Source organism: Triplophysa dalaica, chromosome 10 (genome assembly GCF_015846415.1).
Source record: "Triplophysa dalaica isolate WHDGS20190420 chromosome 10, ASM1584641v1, whole genome shotgun sequence".
NCBI lineage: Eukaryota > Metazoa > Chordata > Actinopteri > Cypriniformes > Nemacheilidae > Triplophysa > Triplophysa dalaica.
This window is the reverse complement of record NC_079551.1, coordinates 11,936,454-11,951,210: the sequence shown is the minus strand read 5'-3', so window position 1 is coordinate 11,951,210 and position 14,757 is coordinate 11,936,454. Positions and strand designations below refer to the sequence as shown.

General features: G+C 37.1%; 1 protein-coding gene across 1 annotated transcript in view; it reads right to left on the bottom strand.

Annotated features, from left to right (window-relative positions):
• Positions 1-1,650: 1,650 nt before the first annotated feature.
• LOC130430399 (carcinoembryonic antigen-related cell adhesion molecule 1-like) overlaps positions 1,651-14,757 on the bottom strand; it is a 73,625-nt gene continuing 60,518 nt past the window's right edge. Inside the window, exons 4-6 of the mRNA XM_056759501.1 lie at positions 6,391-6,714; positions 4,484-4,615; positions 1,651-3,706 (exon numbers count right to left, since the gene is read on the bottom strand). Of these exons, the coding sequence (XP_056615479.1) occupies positions 3,558-3,706; positions 4,484-4,615; positions 6,391-6,714 (605 nt within the window). The 3' untranslated portion in view covers positions 1,651-3,557. The remainder of the gene's footprint in view (positions 3,707-4,483; positions 4,616-6,390; positions 6,715-14,757) is intronic.

Here is a 14,757-nt window from a genome sequence, read left to right as displayed (position 1 = left end):
CATATCTGCATTTCTTGCTTTTATCTGCGTCAGAACCGACTTGCACCACCTGCTGGTGATCATGTATTTGTAGAATCGGCGCTCTGTTGCTTTTCCTCGGATTCTCGGATGTGAAACTTTGAAATTCAAGCCGAATTTCAACCTCTGCATTTGTGGAAGCGAATTTGTAAATCGAAATAATATGGACTAAAAATTATCTGTCGAATATTAAAGGTTGTATTTAAAAACAAGTTGAATTTTTTAATGAAATTTAAAAGGTTAGACGATGAAACGGAGTGAAATGTTTCAATTTGAAATATTCACAGCTTAAATGTACAACCATATTGAATTGCAGACTCCAAACATGCATACGTTATTTTTGATTAGTGGTAATTCAACATGCTTTTTTCTTCAAAAACTAATGTCATTAAAATACTTCCATATTACCTGTAGCGACTTGATCTCGTTGAAAGTTCCCTTTTATGATTAAATATGCGTCGTGGAATCAGAAACAAATGTAGTTTTTTTAGTATAATTAAACAGCAGAATTTTAAATATTTATTTCTCTTGAGTTCAATTAATCAACGAATCAGGTGAACCGTTTAGGAGCGAATCATCCAAACGAACAGATTCCCTGGAATTTTTGCACAATTGTCATGACAACCATGGCTCGTTTCCTCAAAACCTTAAAGAAAAGGCCAAATCTTTAAACTATATTAATAAAACCTCGTACGCAAAGTAAATATAGTCTTAGCACAGGAACATATTTAGTTAAAGCCACAAATACATTGTGTGGGTCCAAATGATAGATATTTCTTTTACGTCAAAAATAATTAGAATATTAAGTAAAGATCATGTTCCATGAAGACATTTAGTTAATTTGCTACCTTAGATATATACAATTTTAATCGTTGTGAGATTATGGCCAGTAACAAAGCTTCTTATTAACAACTTCAAAGGCATTTTTCTCAATATTTTGATTCTTTTGACCCTAAGATTCCAGGGTTTCAAACCTTTATATCTCCGCCAGATATTATTATAACAACCGATACATCAGTAGAAAGCTTCATTATCCAGCTTTCAAATGATGTTAACATCTCGATTTCTAAAAAATTACACATAAGTTTTGTTATCCATGGTCGCATAACAACTCATTCATTACACACTTTGATAAAACAGAAAAAAAAAACGTTTTTGTACATAGCAATAGACTTTTCAAACATTGTAAACAAATCTATAGTAATCACGAGTTCAAATATGAATACTAGGCTACAGGTCTTGGGTCACGTGCTGGATGCTCATCCTCATCCTCCTTTTATTTTTAAACTATTGTCGACTGTGTTTACCATTTTGCAATACAAGTGTATCACCGTTTCAAATATATTTTAGAGAGATTGTGTTTAGTTTTGGAAATAAAGGGTATGATATTTGCAAACTAGACTTGTTTAAGGTTTTCAAAAAGAATGACGATTCAACATATAGGTTAAGGCCAAAGAGAAATTGCAACACAGTTTGATGGAGATGAATGTCTTTATAGCGCCTCTTTGTGGCCAAATATACAAACAATAGCAGTTATGAAATGTATATAATACAGTTTATTGATCTATTACAGTAATGTCAATTCTTATTTATGCATCATATCCTATGGGGGATGTGGAGGAGTCAAAGCAATTGAAGCATATTCTTTCTCTCTATTATCAAATATCAATTAACTTTAAACATTTTGAAACATCAAAAATTAAGTTGTACAGATACTTAAGTTGGAGTCATAGAGGAACTACAAAAATACATGCTCAAATTTATAAATGGCATGAGTTTATTGTTACACATCAATACGGTGTATAATACATTTACATTCACAATAACTCAATGCTTAAAATAAATATGTTTGATCTGAATTTGCATATTAGTGATAAAATAACACATAATAATAATATGGCTTATTTAAACAACAAAACAATGACAACAACAAAGTTGTATAAGACCATCAAATAACTAAAAGAACCAAACGTTTCCTAAGTATGTAGTAATAGCTATTACAAAGACGTACTGGTTAAAACTACTCTAACAAAACAAAACAAAAGCTAGCTTAATTGACTGAATTCCCTTTTGGGTTAAGTACAGTCGGATGTTCAGTCGAACGCGAAAGTGCTGAATACTTGGCATTTTTGTTTTTCTGGCAAGTTTGACAGTTTAGAAAAGCTGTGAAGAAAACACAGGCACCTGTGTCACCCAGCAGTTTCAATTTTCAGTACATGGCGAATGAGGCATTGGAAGGTTTCAAGGTTCGAGACCGACCAGGTTTCAGTCAGTCAATGGCACAGTCGATTTCAGTTGTCTCAAAATAGTGAAGTTTGTTACAGACATTTGTTTGGTGATTAATAAACAGTGCTTTGGCAGGAGTGTGCAGTTAGAGGCCATATAGAATCACACCAATTTGTGATAAATAGGCACTTTTAAGTGGTTCTTTGGGGAAGCATCACTGTAAAGAACCTTTTGTAGCAGCACCTTTAGTGTACCTATGGTCACAAGTAACCCCTCCCTTTCACTAATTTCCTTTAATGAAGTTGTGATTCAAATTTTGAGGTATTCACATTTTTTAGGTATTCACATCACATTATTTCCCCAAAACGACTAAATTTCTCAAACAAACTAAATGATTATGTCAAGGGTTTGAAATGAACAGCAGTCAATCCAACAAAAAAAAAAACTGTACCTGACAACATACAATCATTAACAAACTCACAAAGGCAAAAGTAGTGTCAAAGGCAGAACGTCAGTTTTTACAGCACAAAGACAAAAAACAAACTGAAAATTGTTCAGGTAGCCATTAGAGTCAAAACATTGAAAACCTAATACCCAAGTCGATTTCCTATTAAATTTCTCTATATATACACATCTATTATATATATTATATATTTCAATTATATTTAATGCACGTTTCCTTCATGTTCCTACCATGCTATATGACACTTTAGTGGTAATGTAACGGTCAGAGTGTAAGGCACTACAAGTATTCCAGGAATTCAAGTATTGTTAATGCGCTCAGTTTGCGTACTTTTAAAGATGTCGTGATTAAGAAATCAATTTTAACTTGTTTGGTTCATTTAACTTTGTAAACAAGGCACAGGTAAACACTGGATTTGCAGAGAGACTGAGAATAAAAGGCAATGCAGTACCTTCAATATTGCATCCGACAGGAATGGCGCAGCAATCTTGTGCAAGTTAAAGATATTTGTACTATGCGTCAATATTGCTTTGTTCGAGATCATTTGATATGCCCTGATTATGTGTAACCTACATTACGTGTCCACCAGTATCGTCATCAAATCATAGCAGTGGGCATTAACTACTAAGTCTTTAATGCGGACCGCCCGTAAAAAAAAAATTTTTGAGTTTTTGAATGTAAAAACCACACGAATATCAGAAGAGTTGACCTCAGACAGTATAAAAATAATAAAAAGGCCACTTCACGACACCTCTAAAACTTTCCTACTGTGTACTTGTTCAAATAGGCTGATTTCCTGTACTTCTTTGTAACCGAGAACAATGGACATTTTTACTGAAATCTTTTTAACCTAGGTGAGTTCCGCTGTGATAGACGCCAGAGAGCTTGCAGATGGAGGGTGAGTTTGATGAGCATTTGAACAGCAGACTGAAGACGCCACAACACTGAAGCTGATGGATTTCTCATTTATGGCTTCTAACTCACTTGCACTGTTGGAACCTGTAAGACAAAAAAAGGTCAAATAATTAAATCAATAAAAAGTGACAAACATTTACTAAAATATTTATGCACTTATTGTTCTGCAGCTCAATTGGTAGAGTAATGCATCTGCAAAAGGCATAAATGTAAATCCAGGAAGTTCTGAGACAATGATCAAATAATCCACTTGCAATCAGACTGAAGAGCCTTCATGTGAACACCTTCATCAATCCGATTGAGGTCGATATGATTGAAAGGGGTGGTGTAGACCAAAAGCAATCCGATCAGGAGGAAACATTAAGAACTCTGAATCAGAGTGTTTTCTCAAACAGATTTGAAAACAACATAGTGCAAATGCGCAGTGCTGCGTATGTCTTGACTATCTAATGTTTGCGTCAAATATTGAAAAACACAAAACTCATGATTTATCCATGGCAATGTCTCGAGCATTATTAGGTAAGGGAGAAACTTGCTGTACATTCTACAGGGCTATTTTGTTCTTCTGTAACATTACATAAAGCAAATAAAGAATGCTGTGTTATTCATTTTCTTTGCAAATGTGAAAATACTAACTATACTGACTTATACATCCATCCAGAGACTTGCCAGGTCCCGTTACGTTTAAAGTACATGGACAGTCGGGAACTTTTTAAACTGTTGGCGAGGTTGTTTTTTTCTTGCGGGTTATAGTAATAGTAACATAGTAAATAATGTAAACCATTTGAAATTCAATAAAAAGAATTGGAGAATAAAGATGATGATATTCCTGCTGATGTATCAGAGCTACGTGATTCTTACCCTCTTGTGTTTCTGAATTTGACGATCTGTGACGTTGGTAAATCACACCAGCAACAACAACAGCAGCAGCAGCGATGACCAGTAGAACACTAACACATATCCCTGCTATAGCACCTGAAGAGAGACCTCCAGCTGTAACGACAGAGAGAGACTTCATGAATTCAACTGAATCTGTCAGTCTCATCATAGACCTGGGGTGTATTCCAGAAAGGAAGTTCCACAAATTTTAAGATAAACCCTGACCTCTGGGTTAACAAACCCCAAAAAAGGAAACTCTGAGTTTAAGGTTCCATTACAGCTGTTATGGGTTAGTTTCATTAACTCTGAGCAGGTTTACCTTGAGTTACACGCGTGCCTGACAACACAAAAAGCCGTCATCAATAGAGTGCTGACTCATCGATTTACCATGGTCACTGAATATAAGGGGGTTGTATTGTCATTTTCTTCAGGCTTTGGGCCTCCACAAGTTTTTAAGTGCGAAACATGACACCAATGGAGCAGCCAATCACATGACAACTATTTGGAGCCAAGGGAAAAATATTGATTTTGTTCAAATTTAAGACCTTCATAAAAAATAAATACGTTGCCCTAGTCTCAAGATCCCAATGCTCCATAATATAATTAAACATCTTAAGTTTTCTGAGAGGTGCACCTCTTCTGATTTACATGGTTCTCATTAACAGCAAACAGTGATCGGGCACTTTTGACAACCATAGTATTTTTACCTACTTATGGGAGTCAATGGGAAGATCTGTTTGGCTACAAGCCTTCTTCCAAATATCTATCTCTTGTCTTCAAACATTAACTACGGTGGATGTACCTTGTCATTCTGTCAGTCTTTCACTGACTTTGTCACTCCTGAGGTTTGATTTAATTGATCTGAAATGGCCACAACACACAAGGTTGATTTCCCTTCTCCCAATCGGTCCTCTAGTGATAAGAATTAGTGGCGATTCACGTTTCATGTCTTTGGCGCAAGCAAGTTCGTTATTTTAAATGTAGACCCTTAGCAAGCACATGCAAATAGGGACTCGTGGTCGTGACATGCATGGAGGAAGCTGCCGCATCGAGATGAAAATGTCAACATAGGATATTTTAGTTACTGAGATGGTCTCTGCGTGAGCAGTGTTATTTTTTCTTTTTAATGGGGTCATCATATATTTAAAGTAGGCTTTTACATGTCAATAAAAATACAGCCGCTAAAAATGTGTAAATCCAGGAGTGAATTGAATCACCATTGAAATGCTATCAGTCATAGAAAAGCTTCTAGTCTGTTTTTCTCATTTGCAAGGTTAAAATAACATTTCACTTCTATGATAATGAACTACAGGTTTTTTATGGTATATGCTTTAACGTTTTTTCTAAAGTGATTTTTGATACATTTTACCGGCATTATAATACTTCGGATACAACATATACACTAAAATATGCAAAATGCAGGCACTACAGCTTCCCCTTGTATCTTCTAAAGAGATATGCAATAATTGCAACAATTTGAAACCATCGAGATGAGGTCAAACAATCGGGATAAAATGATTATTTAATAATCGTGAAAGCCCTACAGAGAAATGGGCTTGACTTACCCCGCGTTCTCGGGTTTGACATACATCGCATTCTGAAACGGACAACCCAGAGTTTCCCTCATTTCAGGCTTAACAAACATAGTTTTCACTTAAACTCCTTTCTTAAACAAGCCCCAGGACTGTAAAGAGCTTTTAATGTGAAGGAGTTAATAAACTTCATGTATTTGTGTGAAACAGCACTGAGATGATGACGAGCCAGTAAAACAAATACTGACTCACTACACCGTTAATATTCCTCTGACGGGTTTGTTTCGACAATGTTTTGACATAATTGATTTAGAGAAAACTATGATGAAAATACTTATATTGAAGAGATCTCCTCACCTGACTCAGTGACACTGAATGTCTTGTGTATTGTGTGCGTGTTGTTCCCAATGGTGACATCTGCTTCATACTGTCCAGAGTCTTCATTCTTCATGTGTGTGATGATGAGATCTCCAGTCTGATCATCCAGCTTCAGTCTGTCTCTGAATCTCTCTTCAATAAAAGGTGTTGAGATCTTTCCATTCTCTGTAATGATTTCAGCTACAGGAAAGTTGTTGTGTTTGATCTTCCAGTGTATCTTCTCATTTCTCTGTTTCTCAGTAACATCAATGTGTAGAGAGACAGAATCTCTCTCTTTTACTATCTTCACTTTAGGAGACAAACCTGCAGAACAAACAGAAAGAGGCAAAGAGAAAGTAAACACTACAGGAGAGAGAGTAGAGAACAGATAAATGTGTCACATTCAGTGTTATAATCACTCTCATGTGACCGAGACACGGATGGTCAGCATTGAATCAATACAGATGTACACATACACTGACTAAACCAAATCTAATGAAGAAAATACAAACGCACAGCACACATCAAAACTTTACAATATTCAGAAAATGAAATGGATCATTTTGCAGCAAATTGAAAAAGTAAATTTGATGACTTTGTTTTTTGTAATGAATTTACAAAAATCTTGTGAATCAGTGCATGATGTTGACATGAGAGATTTCATGCATCTTGAGTTAACTGTAGTGACGTGACTATTTCACCGCAGAATGTTTGACAGTTTTACTATCAGACAATAAAATTTACATTAGGGATGCACCGAAACGAAAATTCTTAGCAGAAGCCCAACATGATGTGAAACACTTTGCCGAATAATACAGAATATGTATTAAAACTATTTTGTTATTTATTTTGCCCAATTAATCACATTACATTTGTGTAAATAATCAGAATATGCTTTCTTCTACTATTTTGTATTGCTTGCTTTTCAATAATAATAATAACAACAAAACTACTCAAATTAAAATATTTATTAAACTCTGAACATTATACATATCAGCAGACAATCAGAAACCTTTTCAAATAAATTCGAAAAATAAAATTTCTGGTCATCTTTTAATGGCCCTTCTTGAATAGCCGTGGGCTTATAAATGTCTGCTAAAAGACTGTAACTGTATATTTACTGTAAAAAAAATGCATTTGGTGCTGCATTGAAAAAGAGAGCTTGTAGATGAAGCAGACAAGAAGCTAGCATCAGAATAGTTAAATATTTTTATATTCACGTTTTGAGACATTGATAAATAACATACTACAATATTTAATCCCTCTCTTACCAAGACGGGTTATTGCACCTGGGTAAATCTGAGAGATAACAATCTAACTGCTGCACGGTTGAGCTTGTCCTCTGTACCACATCCGGCAGGGCTCTAGACTAACTTTTTGCACTGGTGCGCCTTACTTTTTTTCTTAGGTGCACCAGCACAAAAGTTAGGTGCACCAAAATTTTAGACCGCATCGCATTTAACATTTACCAGTTCACTTTTTTTTAATGTCCATTGGAAAACTTGTAAATGTTTATCTTACAAACTATTTAACATAAAGTTCTTTATTTGAAGCACAAAATTACAAGAAAGGTAACTTACTGAAAAAGTGTTGGTGCTTAAAGTGCTTCAGTAAAGTGAAATTTAAACTTAAAAGATCTCAAGATGAATGGACAAGGGCTTGAAGGCTCCGTGTCAGAGCATTGCTTATGATTTTCGGACAGATCAGGCCTTAACCTTTAACTTTAACATTAGTGACGAAAAAGTTGTGAATTTTTCTTTTCCTCTTCTCTCATCATCATCATCCCCTGCTACATCCACTCTGTATAACTAACAGCATTAGTCTACTCACCTCTCTGTCTCACTGCAGCACACGCATTTTCAAACGTACGCACCAGAGGTTGCGCTACACTTTTTTTTGTCCATCATTTTGACTGACATGCTCGTAAAAAATCCGTCATAATCTGTTATTACCCGTCACTATGGTTCAAGGTGGCGTTAGGTGGTAATTTGTATGTTCGTGATGTCATCACGCTGTACTGGCGTCTCGGAACTTGTTGTATTGTAATACAACCGAATGCCCTTTAAAGCAGTTACAGTTTTTGATACCATATTCAAGCCCTTTCCAAATCACTTTTTATTTTGCTCATATCTTGTGTATGTAACAAAGGTTATGGCTGATGTCGACTGAAGCGCTGTGATTTTCAGGAATGAAATTTGGAGTAAATCGTGTTTAAAGATCAGTGAGGAAATTAAAAGCACAGAAGTCCAGTTTCACAAGTAAAAGTCACTTCACAGTGGTAAGAGACTTACTCTAATAACAATTTCTTAAAAACAAATTCTAGTGTTGAAGTCTACAAAAATACTGTAGAAAACCGTTTGAATAAAACGAAAGCAAGGAAAATGGTGCAGCACAGTTAAAGAACTTTGAAGCAAGATTTACGTTGTTCATCATGTGCATAGTGTGTTTGATCATCTCTTGTATGTTTTGCGATCGTGGTCATGCTCGCGTGAGCAGTGGAGCGGTGATAACTCCTGGTGCTGTAGACTGTGAGCTCTGTCAACTCACGAAAAGATGGTATAAAATAACTTTGCGTGACATAGTTTACACAGGACTGGCGGGAAATGTGCATTGATACTCCTTCATTCTTCATGTTATGTGGTTTACTTTGATAGGTGAACAGCGCGACATCCGACGTGTTTCCCCAGATCGCATCATATGTCTAGTCAGTAACAATGACGTGAAAACACAAAGGCCGCTTCGCGAGCAAATCACGCTGAAGGGAAACGGGGATTTGCAAATTACCCTCATTATAATCCGACAAAATGACGGACGGCCTTCAGATTTTTCGAGAATTTTCAGTTAACACGACTTCTGGTACACACACGTGCAGGAATATCTGGACCACAGCCAATCAGAGGGGGGTCCGCCCTTCACTATCATTGATTGGTTTAGACCACGATATGTACCTAATGTGTGTCTGTTGATGAATCACATGAAGACTCTCAGAATTGCGGAGACTTTTTTCCCTTCGAACGGCTGGTCGCACCGGTGCGACCTCTGATAATTTTAAGTCGCACCATTGAAAAATAAGGTTGCATGTGCGACTAAATTGGTCGCACTCTAGAGACCTGTCCGGGATATTTTCTTGGAGGATCTCTACAAACATGTCAGACAGCGATGATGTGTGGCTCATCTTTAGTATGGGCACTACTCGAGTTGAGGGGGGTGGCATACCCCATAGAAATAAAGATGGTCAAAATCATCCCCCTTCTAAAACTGCCATCCCCCCTTCCCATCCCATGTTATTTTATCAATGAATTTGTAAATATTAGCACTATTTCAACATTTAGTTTTTGCGAATATTGAATAGGCTAAAATACTGTGGACGAGGGGAACGTGTACATATAATAACACGACGATCTGTTTTAAATTGACGTCAGTCTGCGACATAGTAGCACAGGTGCTGGTGCCTGTGATTTCAGCATCATGGCCAAGCAACATGGATAGATTGACCTGAGGGACTTCGGTTTTAAGAGGACAAGAAGTAGCACTGAAGGCAAGTCAAGAGCTAGGAATACTTTTGATATGTCACCTAAGGCGGAATCTCTGGACAGAGGCAATAACAATACAGTTAACGATGTTAGTTAGTTTGAAGCTTTTTTTTCTAGTTAGCTAACGCCAGCTAGCTCGCTAACGTCAGGATAGACTTAACATTCACAAAGTTAATGTTAGATTTGGTTTCTGTTTCACCTGAAATATCTTACTGCACGGTTTCCCACAGCACTTTACAGCGGCTGCCTAAGCAACACACGCCTGCCTCCTTAACTAGCCTAAGTAGAATTTTATTTATTTACATTTATTAGATGTTTTCACTCTGTAGTGCGTTGCAAGCTCTTTGTTTAGAATATACTTTAGTGCTGCCAGTAAGGGGATAACATCTGGGACGGATGAATCTGATGAGCTTATCTCCTTTGTGTTCTGCTCAAATGGGGCCAGAAGATAGAGAGCACGTTGTCTTTTAACACTCAATGGTATGTAGCGAAAGTCACAGGCAGTTCATGATCAGATAGGCTCCGCAGCATATGTGTACTGTTCCACCTAGTGCTTACATCTTGTTGGAGACGTTTTGGTGGGATTCCGAACTGCTCTTGGACAGATTGTAGGTGTGTGTAAGCAAGCGGAGAATGCTTAAAGAGACCAACAATTTTTCTGTCAATTGTGATCACATCCGCTATACTGCGCTGACTCAACAATCCATCGTGAACTGCGAGTTGAATTGTGTGTGCCATGCAGCGTATCGGTTCAACTGTATGGAACCCCCTGAACTGTTGTGAGTGAAGCACAACCTTTTGTGGCTTAAATCTTTGTTAAAGTCAGCATGCTGGTGGGGCTTACATCCGAGCTCCATATATCAGTCTTTAAATGGAGTGCTGTTATATCTTTGGCCAAGAGCTTGTGTACATGACGTTATACATCTCAGGTAAGCAAAGGTCTGAGAAATACTGTCTCCTAGACATGGTGTAACGGGGCTCAATAAAATCAATGAACTTGCCAAATCCAACATCCTCTACTAACAAGAATAGCTGATCATCCGAAGCGATGAATTGCTTTATCTTTTTAGTAATTACTTTAGCTTTGAAACCTCTTTTTTTTGTGTAAAAAAAAAATCTACAGATGAAGTGGGTGTAGGGGAAAGAACTGGACTTTTCGCTGCTGATGCCACTGCCTTGTCTTTCACATATTTTGCGCGTTGATCTAGGTGTCTTGATTTTAAATGATGAATTAAACTTTAAGTGCTGTAGGGTTTTGCAGATGTATCCCCTCTTGACAATTCTGCAGGACAGTGACTACAAACGGCAAATTTTGCCTATTTTTCAGACACTTTAAAGCGTTTCCACACTGCCAACATGTATACTGGTTTGGTCAAGCTTGGGCGCCTCTCACTCTACGATCATTCACTTCTAACGTAACGCTTGCTGTGTCAGTGTTAGATTAATTTTTTTAGACCTTTTCTCTTATTCGGCTGAACATGCCAATATTGTCATTTTTGGCTAAATATTTTCGGTTGCCGAACTTTCGGTGCATCCCTAATTTACATCACATCTTCAAATGTCTGATATTTCACACTGCAATTGTTCTGGATGTTGAATGTTAATAAAATGATTATTAAAGTAAACCTTGTGATACTCACTGACACTGAATGACTGTCTTTTTGTCTTTCCGCTGATGATCTCTAGTTTATAAAGTCCAGTGAGTTCAGATGTGATGTTTATGATGGTGAGATCTCCAGTCTGAGGGTTCATCTTCAGCCTGTCAGTAAATCTCTCATCAGAGTCATAAACTGGATCACTGTTGACCTCTCTGTTGATTCTAGCTATGCGAGTGCCTTTAAACATCCACACTATCAGATCATCTGTCTGTAGTTCAGTAAGATGAGTGTGTAGAGTAACAGATCCTCCATCATTCACTGACACTGTATCAGTCTCATCACCAAACACACCTGAAGACACAAACACTGAGAGATCAAACACTGTGTGTAAAAGACTTGACTGGTAAATCTCATGTTTTTTGGAACCAAAAACAGGGTCTGTTGTAGTTTACACGGTTTGTAAGAAAGTGAGTGTTGTGTAAAGGTGATTAAATAAATTTACCGTAGATGCAGAAAAAGATCATAAAGAGTAATGAGATTTTCTTCATGTTTTTGTAGGTGTTTGGGTCCATAAAGATGAGAAGTAAAGTTATTCTGCGTTTGAGTTCTAACCGTAAACCTGCGGGCTAACAATCCCAGTGAGAGAAAACGAAGAAAAACACTAAACTAAACCTGCACACGCTGATATAGCGATGATGGTTTACTGACGGGTTATCTTTAAGATTCCTCCGATGTTAAAAGAGTCTCTTGTTTGTGATTTTCAAAACAGCAGGAGTAGAAAAGACTTAACGCTGTCCCAGCTTTCATCCGATGCCCGCTACTTCCCCTTTCTTTCCTTCTTTGGTTGGCAAACCAGCATTTGGTGCATATCTGCCACCTACTGGGATGGAGTGTGAAGACCAAGGGAGTGGAAAATACAACCATTTACATTTAGTCATTTGGCAGACGCTTTTATCCAAAGCGACTTACAGTGCACTTATTACAGGGACAATCCCCCTGGAGCAACATGGAGTAAAGTGTCTTGCTCAAGGACACACTGGTGGTGGCTGCTGGGATGAACGGCAAATTTTTGATTTACCAGTTCAGTGGTTTAACCCACTAGACCACCATCTCCACTACCAGACTTAATAATCTTAGGAGTATACCTCAAACATTTCAGGAAAAGAGCTTCTGATCTGATGGTGCTGCGTGTTCAGCCCCTCCATCTTCAGCGCAACTCACAATGAAACCAATACTTCAATATTTACATAAAAATGATGTAAAGATATTTTCAAATCAATTAGTTATTTTTAGACACTAAATTAATATACTAATTCTTTCTGTATCTAGAACACCCTATATTTCCTACGTTTGACCATCTTATAAAATAGTCAACCTAAAGCCTCTAGAACATAATTCTTCAAATTCTTCATTAAGAATTATTTTTTTTCAAATGCAAGACAAAGCACTTTCTACTGACAAGCCTCTATTATGTTTCCTCAAGGTGGATAATAATTAAAACCTCTGACCATAAATCCATGTAAAGTAATTTTATTAAGCTGCTATATACCTCTTTGATCGATTTCCCAAATCTATTTGCTATTTCTGTGGCCATCTGATCTGCTAGGTGAAATGTTCATACTTTGTTCGTCTAGTCATAACAAAAACAAGCTATTTTATAGACTCCCTCAGTACATGTACAGCCACATTTGCCTAGTGGTAGACTGCACCATTATCTGTTTTAACCAATGCGATTTGAATGACGTAGCTTCCTACATGCAAAAACTCAACTCCAGTTCACGAGCACGTCACACGATTTCATAATAACTTTATTTTGAAAGAGAAAAGTAAAAGTAAATAAACACAAACATCACATGTGACTCACCTGAACACTTGTAAAAGAGTTGAGTGACATTGAGATGTTGTGTGTGGTTTGTGATGGGATTGTTGATGACACATCTGTATTTGTTTGTATCCTGATATTCCACCTCCAGAGGTAGAGAGAGTCTGATGTTGAGATCAGACACACTGATGCTGGACAATAAACTCTTTCATTTGTACCAGGAGAGACTCACATGTGTCAAATCCATCACTGAACACAACAACACACATTTTGACACTGAAGATGATGAGTTTTGTGGACAGTATCTGGAGATGTCAGGAACAGGAAGACGAGCTGGAAAATATTTGAGAACAAACAGAACATTAATAATCAATATTAAGAGACTTTTTGACACATTCATGTGGCTGTCAAAGGACAAACAGTAAATCTTTACTCACTATAGACAGTAACACTGAATGTGTATGAGGTCTTCTGTTTGCCGCTGATGATTAGTTGATCAAGTCCAGAGTGTTGAGTTGTGATGTTCATGATGGTGAGAGATCCAGTCTGATCATCCAGCAGCTGTCTGTCTCTGAACATCCCATCATGAACATCAGCATATAATAAGACTTTTTTGGCTTCTCTGTTGACTTGAGCGATGAGAGTTTCTTTAGTTACAAAACTCCACGGTATCAGATCATCTGTCTGTATGTCAGCAGTGTTCATGTGTAGAGTAACAGAATCTCCCTCCATCACTGACACTGACTTCACTTCATCTGTAAACACACCTGCAGAAAGTGTTCAGAAGTCAAACTCTTGCAAATAACAGAAAATAGGAAACTTGTCACTTTCTAGGAAAACAACTTGGTCATTATACAATGATAAATGAATTCTGTTCCTAACTTTATTGAAGCTGGCGCTGAAGTTCAAAAGCACATCAAACACATTCAAATTGAAATCTACTGATAGAAACTGTGCATCATGACTCTGTATAACTGATATTATAAATCCTAAAGTTGAGTGTTTATAACTTACCCCCCTGCAGACAGCAGAAGCACAAAGAGAGAAAAACAAACAAGAGAAACATCGTCTTCATCACTTCAGAGGTCTGAACAAGTGTCACGTCAGTAAAGTCTTCAGTGAGGTGATGTTCATGTCTCTGCCACAAGACCGCTTCTTCTTTTCAACACACGCCTTCTTATACAGGCCTAAACTCTGCCCTCAAAGACATCAATACTTTATTAAACGTCATAATGAAGCGATAAACAAAAAGATAAAATAGTTAAACGTAAAAAACATGTCATCATGTTTCATATCATTGAATCTGTTCATTCAGAACTCACAACAAGATACAACAGGAACATAGAGATATAAATACACAAACTAAATGCAGTGTTCTTATTTCTTGTTTGTGTATCCTTGTGAATTCTTATCT